Source organism: Gobio gobio (assembly GCF_949357685.1).
Source record: "Gobio gobio genome assembly, chromosome: 2".
In the NCBI taxonomy this organism is placed as follows: Eukaryota; Metazoa; Chordata; class Actinopteri; order Cypriniformes; family Gobionidae; genus Gobio; species Gobio gobio.
Genome location: NC_137098.1, coordinates 38,431,861 through 38,444,242, shown reverse-complemented (window position 1 = coordinate 38,444,242; position 12,382 = coordinate 38,431,861). Strand labels below are relative to the sequence as shown.

Genomic DNA, 12,382 nt, shown 5'->3' with positions numbered 1-12,382 from the left:
TTTATTTTAAGGTCCACCTACTCTACTGTTAGTCTAGGTTTCTAAGATTTTTCATAAGCATTCTCAGAATTGTATTACTGTGCCTGTAAAACATTAACGTAAAACATTAATGTAAACACCCTCTTTGCCTGTGAAATGAGTAACCGTGTTCAGAAGCCATTCCTTTGGCTAAGATCTATTTTTAGGAGTACTTGAAAGAAATGTTTTTTAAAATCTCTTTTAAAATTACATTTGACGTATCCCACTATACTGACCAAGCTAAAAATGATCAAATGAAACCTTTCCGTTTCTTTTTTGATCTCAGTAAGCCTCCAGTTAGCAAACTAACAATTTAGCATACTAGCTTAGCGCAGCACTAAATGGTTTAGAAAAGCTCTTTGCCTTGCTGAAATGTGCTACAGTATTGATCAGACATTAAGGAAGGGGGATATTATTCTGCAGGTGGAATGGATGTGGGGAGTGTGGTGATCTTCTGAGGGTTGAAGGAGAGGGTGTTTTGATGGAGTGAGGTGTGTGTTAAAGGGTTAATTCACCCAAAAATGAAAATTACCTTACCCTCAAGTCATCCTAGGTGTATATGACTTTCTTCTTTCAGACGAATACAATCAGAGATATATTAAATAATGTCCTGGCTTTTCCAAGCTGGAAGTGAATAGAGGATGATATTTTTAAGCCCAAAAAAGTGCATCCATCCATCATAAAAGATATCCACACAGCTCCAGGGGGGTGAATAAAGGACTTCTGAAGCGTAGCGATGCATTTGTGTAAGAAAAATATAATTTTTTAAAAACTTTATAAACTAAAATAACTAGCTTCTGACAGACGGCGGTACGCATCGATTTGTGGTGAAAGAGTAACCCCTGACACATGGCATATTGACAAATGTGGAAGTGCAGAGGATAGAACAAAACAAAACACCAGTGACGAATTAGAAGTCAAAAAACAAGAATATTTAAAGAGAAATGTCGGAGGATTTCGATATTAGAGAAGAGGAGCTTGAGTTTGTTGCCCAGTCCTATTTGTTTGAACCGCGAGAGGCGTCAAAGCTCATCCTCTATTCACTGCCTTTATAAAGCTCGGAAGAGCCAGGATATTATTTAATGTATCTCCGATTGTATTCGTCTGAAAGAAGAAAGTCATATACACCTAGGATGGCTTGAGGGTGAGTAAATCATGAGGTAATTTTCATTTTTGAGTGAACTATCCCTTTAATGCATTTGCTTTTCTGACTTAAGAAATCCAAGAATTATTATAACTTTGTGTAATAAATGTTTTTTTTAACTCTGAAACTAGCACATATACTATTGTACCTTTTGTTTTCATAAAGCTTTTATTTCAAATTGTCAAGGAAAATGTAATTTCTTGTGATACGACCCCTATAATAGCAACTGTAGAGAAAGCTGTATCCATCAACTCAAAGATTGTCCTCCCCGTCCTTCGTTATGTCCATTAGCAATGCATAGTTCACATTCTTTTCTGTGCTAATTTAAATTGAGAATAAAGTGATTTCTGCCAAAGAACAGGTAAATTAGCATAATTAAGCCAAATTAAGGCAGTGCATTATGCTGAAATGTTCTTCCCTTGTAAGTTGAGTGAGGGTGTTTGATTCTGTGGCTTGAAGTGTATAGGCTTATGTATCACATGTATTAAAGCCTCTTCATGGTTCTGACTAATGTGTTATTAAAACTGCAAAGGCTAATGTAGAAAAATAGCCCATTCTCAGGAAGAGAGTGGTCACTTAACCCTGGGTTCCCTCGATATTTCCTGATGGAAGGCAAATTCAATAGAGGAGCAGCGAATCGCTCAATGTCTGTTTCTAATGCAAGTGCCCTTGTCATCTAGAACACCGATTCGGCCCTCCTGCCCTGCATCAGCTACCCAGCGTTCGCCGTGGATGATGATGCTCTATATTCCCAGACTCTGGACAAGATAGTCCGCAAACTGAAGGGCAAGTACGGCTTCAAGCGCTTCTTACGGGACGGCTACAGAACGGCCAATGAAGACAAGAACCGCAGGCACTACAAACCTGCTGAGATGAAGGTGAGTGTGTTTAGCATATCAGCTGAATTGAAAAATAAATGGAAGGAAAGGGAAAATGAAAAAAGACTTTCCCCATATATATAATGAGTTATGACTAGCCTCAGGTTTAGCCCTTTTATTTGAGATTTTGCTATAAAGGTTAGCAACAGATCTAATAAATGGCACTCTTATACGCATCTTTTAATCTAGTGCAGATTTGTTTATTTATTCTCCATCTCAGGAGAATGCGAGGGCTGTGGGTAAATCCCATTTGATTGGGTTGAACCGTGAGGATATTAACTCCAGAATTAGCCTGGGAACACGCTGCGTCTGAATCTGAAAGGGGAAGATTTAACCCGCAGCAATCATCACATCAGCTGCCAGAGAGAGAGAGAGCTGACCTCCCACAAGTAGAAGGAAATGAGAAGTAAAAGAAGAAAAGGACTCTTAGTAAGGCCAAATGCTTCATCAATACAGTACATTTACCTGATTACTTCATCCACCCCAACAAAAATGTACCATGGTAATCTCATGTGTTGTAGGCTGTGACACTATGGCAGCAGCAAGCTATTCGTATGTACACTATCATTCAAAAGTTATTTATTTTGAATGAAATTAATACTTTTTATTATTATTTCAAATAAATGCTGTTCATTTGAACTTTTTTTCATGAAGGTTTTCATAAAAATATTATTAAGCACTGCCATTTTAAACATTGATAATTACAAGAAATGTTTCTTGATCATCAAATCAGCATATTAGAAATGACACTGTAATTTATTCTTGTAATGCAAAGCTAAATTTTCAGCATCATTACTGCAGTCTTCATTTTAAAATGCAAGTAAATACAATGCCAATTGCAGAAAAGTTGAGACATTTTGTAAAGTGCAAAAAAAAAATCGTGTTAAATCTCTTTAAAAACTTTTGTTTAACTGACAAAAGTACAAAGAAACAATGTCTAATGTTTTCACTGGCCAAATTAATTGTATTTTGTAAATATAAATACATTTTGATGGCTGCAACACACTCCAAAAAGGTTGGGACAGAGCAAAAGTGAAAGGTTACAGAATATCCCAGTTAAATTGTTTTGAAACAGTCCACAATTAGCAGGTGAATAGGTAATAGGTGAGGGTATCGTGTTTGGGTATAAAAGGAGTATCCACCAAAGGTTCAGTCTTTGCAAGCAAAGAAAAGTCATGTCTCACCACTTTGTGCCAAAAAATTGCTTTTCACAGTGCAAGATTGCAAAGTATTTAGGTCTTACACCATCTACCATACATAATATTGTGAAAATGTAACAGCACATTGAGAAATCTCAGCACATGTAGGGCAAGGCAGGAAACCTGTTGAATGTGTGACCTTTGAGCCCTCAGATGGCACTGCATGAGAAACCACCATGCTACCGTGTTAAATATAGCCACATTGGCTCAGGAGTTCTTTGGAAAACCGCTATCAGTCTGCCGCTGCATCAAGAAATCAATCTGTATCAATCTCATCTCAGATGGCCCAAAAGTGCAAATACGTTCTGTGGTTGAGTCCATGTTTTGGCATGTTTTTGAGAAAAACAGACATTGAGTTCTCAGTCCCAAAGACGAAAGGGAACATTCTGACTTTCATCAGCGAATGGTGCGGTATGGTATGGTGGTGCATCAGTGCAAACGGTATGGGTGACTTGCATGTGTGTGAAGGTACCACTGGTGTGGAGGCATATATTGGGATTGTACATTTAAAGCCACAATATGTGATTTTCCGTTGCTAGAGGTCGATATTTCAAAACAAAGGCATAGCTTGATGACGCCTTGATTTCGCAGAGCTTTTATTATGCTGCAGAAATCCGCTTCTTCATATGTGGGGTAACGCGGCGCTGTTTTATCATATTAGATACATTTGCGTGTGTTGAAAGTAATGTTATAATGCTCCTCTGTGCGTTCACTCGGCGGCTACTATGAGACACTTGTTGCACACTGCAGTAAGCTAGATCGATATTAGGCATGGTAAAACATGGTACTCCCGGTAAATCAAGAAAATTAGATTTAAACAATAAGACTAACTGTCTTGAACTATATAACAATGATTAGTTTTCTGTTGATGAATGTATCCACACAGTTCCTCACCTGTCTAATAAAACACTAATATATTAAAGTGTCTTTGGTGTTTCCAAGGTTTCTACAAAATAAAAATGGAAATCGAGGGTAACATGGGTATGATGTCATTGATAGACGACACACGGACACGGCCAAGATTACATCTTACCTGGGAAGCAAGACAATGCCAGGCCTCATTCTGCAAAAAAAAAAATTCAAATTTTTTACACTCTACACCATTGAGTGGATGTGCTTGACTGACCTGCCTGCAGTCCAGATCTGTCTCTTATTGAAAATGTATGGCATATCATGGAGAGGGGAATCAAACTACCATGAGCAACCGTCTTGTATCAGGCGAGATTGGGCAAAAATTCCACTTGCAAATTTGGAGCAATTAGTATCCTCAACTCCCAAATAATTAAAAAGTGTAATTAAAAGGAAAAGGTGATGTTACACAGTTGTAAACATGTCTCTGCCAAAACTTTTTGGAGTGTGTTGCAGCCATCGAAATCTGTTTTGTTTGTATTTACAAAATACACTCAGTGAAGTTGGTCAGTGAAAACATTGACAATCTTTTCTTTATTCTTTTGTCAGTTAAATAAAGGTTAAAGAGAGAACAAATCACAGTCTTGATTTTATTGCATTTTACAAAATGTCCCAACTTTTCTGGAAATTAATTAGTAAAAACAATTTTAAATTGCAATATTTCATTAATATTTTTACTAATACATTAAATAAAGTTTGGTGAGGATAAGATATTTATTTAAACATATTCCCGGCCCAAAACTTTTGAACGGTGGTGTACTTTTGAGTAGAACCATAGAAGAAATAGAATATATGTGATGGTTTATGATTAAGCATTACCATGGTATTACCATCTGCAAATTTTTGAAAAGCTGAAAAACTGCTTAAATAAGATGGTTTGCTGGTCTCAGCTGATGTCTCAGCAGGCTGTCCATCAGAGAAGTGAACCTCAAAACCTCTCAAAAAAACAGCCAACAGACAGGCCTGATATAGGCTGGTTTGGATGGGTTTTTTTTTTTTTAAAAACGTACTGGTATACCATGTTCCCTGCACGGTATTCTTTGTTAGTGTGATAGTCCTTTCCTTGTAAGCAATGAAAAACCATATTATTTTTTTATTATTTTTTTAAGATGCATTAAATCATTGTACTATGAATTATGTTCTTGATATCTTTGTTATCAGCCTGTCATGCTCAGACAAATACAAACTCTTCTGCCTGGTTGGAGTTTCCATTCTGTTGAACCCATAACTAAGTTATGATGGCAGAAGATTTCAAGCCTGAATGTCTCATAGTGACTGAATTTCCTCTGGTGAATGATATAGTCTGAGACCCCTGAGACTCCTTCTGTTTACTGTGAGTAGGCCTCAATGTCTGCTTTTTTCCCACCCAGGAGACTTTTATTTAGCATGTCTGTCTCACAGAGTCTCTCTCTCTCTCTCCTTTTGAATAGAATTATTTTTAACTGTTAGTTAGAGAGTAGATTAATTTAGTTATTTCCTCTCAGTTTTAGAAGTTGGATAAAATTAACCCTATTTTTGTCCTGAAACCGCTTATGTGTGATATGCCAATGATGCGAGACCAGTCCAATTAACAGCCTTTATTTCATTACATCCTAATCTCTCGCTCTTATCTCCTAATACCACGGCGATTGTCTTGCGAGATTGCTAGCGGAGATAGAGAAGTCTTAATTACATTTGGGAAAGGTTGAGAGACATTTTGTTCCCTGTCAGCCATCAGAGTGTGCTTTAGATTTTGTACCTCTTAAGCAGCTCACAAGATTTCTTTTTCTAAAGACAGATCATTTGAATAGAGGTTGTCATATAATTGGCAGCGATGAAAAGAGGATCATGGAATTGTATTACGAACGTTTCATGTCATGAATAGCGAGAATATTGAGAATGCATGAGCTATAAGCTTCATGAGTTTTAATTGCAGCCTGGAAAGTGGGTTGCTAAATGTGGTATGATTGAGTGGAATAAAACAACATCAGAATGCTCCCTGGGCACAAATATGCCCAAACAGAATTGTTTGTTAATCCCTCTTTATATGGTTGGATATTGATACAAATGTTTTTGATGGATTACTCCGATAGTGACCTCAATCTGCCCACACATGTGCACATGTAGCCCTAATTTCAAATTCCTGTTTGAGAGGAAAGGCTTTCTATTTTTTCAGATTTGTAGGCACTTAAATGTTGACTTATACTTCTAAATGAATGTGATAAAACAAGCTGCAGTCACATAATTTGAATTAATTATTGCTTTTTCACACTCACAAACCATCTCTACATCTGAGTTGATTTTAATTTCAAACCCAAGTGATTCATGGCTTTGCTCTTGGGAAAGAGAGACGGAGCACTATGGCTTTTTAATGGAGTTTCTGCTTGACTGCTATACTTTACTTCAACATAATTGTTTTCTGTTTTCCTGAACTGTTGTAACTGGAAAACAGAGGTTGTCTGGCATTTCCTCTCAATGATTTGAAGGGCTTCTATATTATGCATGTGCATTTCGCTGCAGGTAGCATTTTGCAAAGTCAGTCAAATTACAGGTTTTGTGGCACTCCAAATTTACTAATCATTTAAACATGTAGTATTTTTTTTGTTTGTTGCACATTTCATTTTTACACAGGCAGATTGAGGAATTCACATACCTATTTACATTGTACAGTAAACAGTAACGGGTTTGAACAGTAATCATGTTCTTGAATAATTACATGATTTTTAGTAATGACTTCTCATGTATACGGTGTCTAATTCTCTGCCCTGTGATGTTTTTCAGCTCTTTGATGGGATTGAGTGCGAGTTTCCCATTTTTTTCATCTATATGATGATTGACGGTAAGATTCATGGATAATAAAGTTGTGGCTTCTGTAGGCTCTATAAATAATATAATATATTATATTAATTATATTATATATTATATTGCTGTCAAATTGATTTTATTTGAATACGTGTGTGTGTGTGTGTGTGTGTGTGTGTGTGTGTGTGTGTGTGTGTGTGTGTGTGTGTGTGTGTGTGTGTGTGTGTGTGTGTGTGTGTGTGTGTGTGTGTGTGTGTGTGTGTGTGTGTGTGTGTGTGTGTGTGTGTGTGTGTGTGTGTGTGTGTGTGTGTGTATATGTATATATATATATATATTTATATATATATTTAAGAAATATTTGAATGTATATGTTCAATTCAATTCAAATTTATTTGTATAGCGCTTTTCACAATACACATGGTTTCAAAGCAGCTTTACAGAAAGTGCATTTCATAAATGTACATTGAAAAATGTTAGAAAGTGAATGTTAAAGAAAAATGTTAGAATAAGTTAATCAATCATGTATTAATTTAGGCCATAACAACGCTGGCGTTGAGTCGTTTCTTCACAGGCGTCGAGTCGTCTCATCACAGGTGTTGGGGCATCTGAAGTCTCCATGAGAGGCTGGATACAAACTGGAGCTGACAAACTAGTTACCTCGGGACTAGTGTCCCGAGATGACAACAGAAAAGTAGATGGGAAATAATTAGCATAGCTGCTGTTCAGAATATTAATGCTTTTGATCCGATTTAACTGTAGTATAAAAGGTAATTATAATGTGAATATACTGTATATATTTCATTTATATAATTTATATAAAAATATTTTATATATAAATATAACACATTTTTCTTCAATAATATTTACATGCATGTTTGTGTATTTATATATAGTGAATATATATTATATATAATATACACAGTACACACATATTATTTAAACATGAGTTTTTATTTTGAATGTGATTAATCACGATTAATCGGTTTGATAGCACTTCATATATTGTGCATATAATAGCATGGTTTGTGTTTCAATTTAGAAAAATCCTGTTAAATTTACAGTAAAAAAAAATGGCTGCTGCATTATCAGATATTGCATATTGGTGCCTGCATATTTTGCAATTTAAAACTGTATATTTCATTAATTGTTTTAACATTAATATACCAGTCTACTTTAAGTACCAAAATCTGCTTTTGTACTGATAATCATCATAATAATACAGATGGTACCACAGAAAGCCACAGGATGAATCACAGTTTATTGTAAGTGGCCTGTCCATAAAACATGGCCATTACTCGTGTATAAACGACGTACAGGGTCATTCACACAAAGACAAAACATCATCAGGGTAGCACACATGACACAAAAAATGCAATAAGCACTAATTTAAGAGAAAGTGTAACACATACAAAACCCTAATGTACATTACTGACAACAGAAATAAGAAGCAAAACTATTTATTTGAAATATAATGATGGGAATGTCCTTTTACTGTTAACCATAAATATGGTGTTTTTTTTCTTGCAAAAGCAAGAATGTCCTGTCTCTGAGCAGTATTACCTGGAGGATGGGGATGTAGTGTGTTGTAATATCCCATTTGTTGACCTTTTGTTCAGGTGTGTTTAGGGGAAATCCTGCTCAAGTCAAAGAGTACCAGGAACTGCTAGATGCTGTCATCTTCCAGTCCTTTGACGGTAACTTCTGGACACACACGCATGCATACGCACATCTTTTAGGACAAACTGCCAAAGCTTGTCACGTTGTGATGGACTCTGCTTGCCTGCCTCTGTCTTCCAGCCGCTGCCAATGACTGTTATTTTCCCATTACTCTTTATTAGAGTGGTCCTTTCGTATTCATCCCTCCCTCACTATGTGATTTCCTCAGACACGTCTCAGTCAAGTGCACAACAGAGGAGATGCTCATTATTTAAACAGACCAGAACACCGTTGATTCCCCACAGGCAGACAAAAACAACTCTCATGCTGTCTGACAGTTATTCAGACCAGCGCTCTTCAGAAGGATAACCGCAATAAGCAACTTAATAACTATCTCAGCTCTTTTCATTTGCTTACAGTGGGCCTCACCAATATAGATGAGCGTTTGTCTTAGTCGACTAAATTATGCTTGACAGAGAAAGGGTGAATTTACGGATAGGCTAGATTGTGCTGACAGCCTTTTTGCTGCTTTTTTTCTGCAGGGATTTATCTCTTCATCATTTTTACATATTTAAAAAGTAAATAGCCATTGGCAATATCTAAATAACAGCACTGACATCAAAATAGGAATGTTACATTTGTGAAGTTTCTAAGCAAAATGACACAAGCAAGTTGTACTGAATATCAAGTGTTTTACATTCCATGCAAAGTGGCCAGTTAATTCTTTTATTTCTTCTCTCGCAAACAAAAATAGTTCCTATAAATTGTTACTATACACTACCGTTCAAAAGTTTGTGGGTTTTCTATGTTAATATATTTTGAACATAATAAAAAGAAACATTTATTATTATTATCAATGTTGGAAACAATTGCACCCTTTAATATCTTTGTGGAAACTGTGATAAAATGATTTCTTGTATATAAAGTTTAAAGAACAGCATTTATTTAAATGGAAATGTCTTTACTGTCACTTTTGATCAATTTAATGCATCATTGCTGAAAAAATATAATTTATATATAGACTCTTTGAATTTAGTCTATTTTGACTATCCACAGGGCACGCCGTTATTCCCAAGTATTACTACGTGCCGGCAGACTTTGTAGAGGGTGAACAGAAGAAACATGGCAGCCAAAAGCGCTTCCCCAGCAACTCTGGGCGTGATGGGATGCTGTACCTCTGGGGACAGGCCCTCTATAACATCGCTAAGCTGCTGGGTGAGTTTCAGATCCATCCAGAGCCCAGGGGTCAGGGCTGCTCTACACAACACAGACACACACTAAAAGAGTTTACATAGATATTCTTTTATTTATTCATGCGCAGTGACTTCATGCCATTTGCTCATATTCCTCAAAAGGAAAGTGAGCCTAAGCCACTAGGATCCCTCTGAAAGCAGTTGACAAAATGTTTTATAAACTAAACTAAATAATGAGACCATATTAATAGTGGTCAACTAATTTTTTTTTTAATGTTTTCAAGTCTTATGAAGCCATTTTTGTGAGGTACAGACAGAAAATGGAAGTCATTATTCATTAATCTTCTCCTCCACCGTAGCTCTTGACTGATCGTGCAACATCAAGTTTGATTTTCTGCAAAGAAGTCTAAAAACTGTGCCTATTAACTATTAACATGATTTTCCCCACATAATATTGTATTTTCAGCAATGTTATTACCATGCTGCTCACCCAGACTGATTCATATTGTAGGCAATGATTCATGTGTATGCGCTGCTGTAAAATCCAGCCCAGCAGAGATATTAGTAATCTATGCAAATCTATTTTTCAAATCGAAAACTTTGTCTGGGATAAAAATGCAGAGATTTGGTTTAAAGCTCATGTGAACTGAAAAACAGTTCTGTGTTTGCTGTTCAGTTGATGGTTTGATCAGCCCAAAGGACATCGACCCCATCCATCGCTATGTGCCACGAGAGGATCAGAGGAACGTCAGCATGCGATACTCCAATCAGGTGAGCTGCATCCCGTCTCTCTTCAGCCAACTACACGAATACTAAAATGTATCCTGTAAACACACATGTGAATTGCCTGTGTATTTAATCTCTCCCAGAGCCTTGTGCGTAGTTTGTTTCAGGCATTTTTTCACATCTCCATATCAGTCCCCTACAGCTGACTTGTTTTGCAGATCCATTCCTAGCAGATCTGTTTGTGCTGAGATGGATCACACTGTTCTTGATAAGAGAAACCTACGGACACCTGCTGTTTCATACCTAGAACAGTACTCCCTCATCTGTCCCTACAAATAGTCTGCAGTATCGTTTTATAAAACAGTATCTGCTTATTCCAGTTTTACTCAGGCTTTGTATTGTTTCAGAGCCCTGGCAAAAAGGGGAATGGTTGAAAAATGCACATGCAAATAAAAAAAGCATTTTCATCAATGTAGCCTATATAGTAGAAATCTCAAAAAATCTCTTTATTAAAGGTCCCATGGCATGAAATTTTCATTTTATGAGTTTTTTTTTTTTTTTACATTAATATGAGCTCCCCTAGCCTGTATATGGTCCCTAAGTGGCTAGAAATTTGGATAGGTGTAAACCGAGTTCTGGGTGTCCTCCTCTGCCTTTGAGAAAATTAAAGCTCAGACGAGCCGATCTGGAATCTTCCCTGTATGTCGTCATACGGGGAAAGGTTACCTCCCCTTCCTCTGCTTTGCCTGCCCAGAGAATTTGGAGAAAATGGATTCAGTTTTTTTAAGCAATGTCAGCATAGGCTTTACAAACAGACTTTTTACTATATGGATTCGACAGCACCGCCACAAACAGTGAGTAACAGTATTCATTAATGCCTGATCTGTGATCAGAGATTTCTGATGTCTAGCTAATTATTCAAGTTCACACAGACTTTCTTTCTAAATTGTTTAATACTGTTCATGCATCAGTGAATAAAGCCAGTGACTAAACGATCAACTTGTTTAGCAAACAATGATCGCATTGTTTCTGTTAGTAGCATGAAACAAATCTCTTATTTAAAGTGTGTTAAACTACTGAGAGCGATCAAAGAACACTCTCTTTATATTGTTCGAAGCTGTCAATCACACGTCGCGAGTGTATCTGCACACTTGCCCAAACTGTGTTTGCTGTTTGTTGTGTTGAAAGCATTTTGTGAGAGAAAACGCGCTGCAATGATGAGGTCACTGCATTCACGCGATCAACAGACTGTCTGTCTACTCAATGCTCATCACTGCAGCCTTTCATGTGATAGGAATAGATCATAAAATAATGCTATAATCAACACTTTCACGATTCGTTCATCTCGACAGCTGTAATGGTAAAAAAACCCCGTAGTAAAAGTATTCGAGAGGGGTTCCACATGTTACAAAGTTCGTAGGATGAGGAGGAAGAAGACAGGGTCGCTTGACTCCGACTCGTGTTTATTAGGAACTCTCAGATACAAACAAAATAAATTTGCGCTCACAGCGCTCTCAACAACTCAGTACAATATAACTTTCTCAGCAATCTTTCTCCAGCTCTCCGTCTCTCTGGTCCACATGTAGTCCGTCTCTCTCTCTGGCAGTGCTTGCATGCAGACCTCGCTAAACCACGCCTCCTCCGCCACATAATCTAACACTCATTTCAAATGCAAAGATGTCAGTCAATCACAACAGTGGGCATTTACACTGAAGTCTCACAGCAGACACATCCCTTAAAACAGAGCGTTCAAGCCAGAGGGCTAATATTAAGATAGAAAAAATGCCTTTTATTTCTAAATTATGATATTTTGTGATGTAAAAAGTACACCTCAGGAAACATAAAGTAATTAAAAAAATCCACGCCATGGGACCTTTA

At 36.9% G+C, this 12,382-nt stretch overlaps 1 protein-coding gene across 4 annotated transcripts in view; it reads left to right on the top strand.

Moving 5' to 3' along the window:
- phkb (phosphorylase kinase, beta) overlaps window positions 1–12,382 on the top strand; it is a 93,614-nt gene that overhangs the window by 42,618 nt on the left and 38,614 nt on the right. For all 4 annotated transcript variants that reach the window (XM_079846003.1, XM_079846004.1, XM_079846005.1 and 1 more), the window contains 5 exons: window positions 1,843–2,040; window positions 6,909–6,966; window positions 8,546–8,623; window positions 9,642–9,800; window positions 10,455–10,549. In XM_079846003.1, coding sequence (XP_079702129.1) covers window positions 1,843–2,040; window positions 6,909–6,966; window positions 8,546–8,623; window positions 9,642–9,800; window positions 10,455–10,549 — 588 coding nt within the window. The remainder of the gene's footprint in view (window positions 1–1,842; window positions 2,041–6,908; window positions 6,967–8,545; window positions 8,624–9,641; window positions 9,801–10,454; window positions 10,550–12,382) is intronic.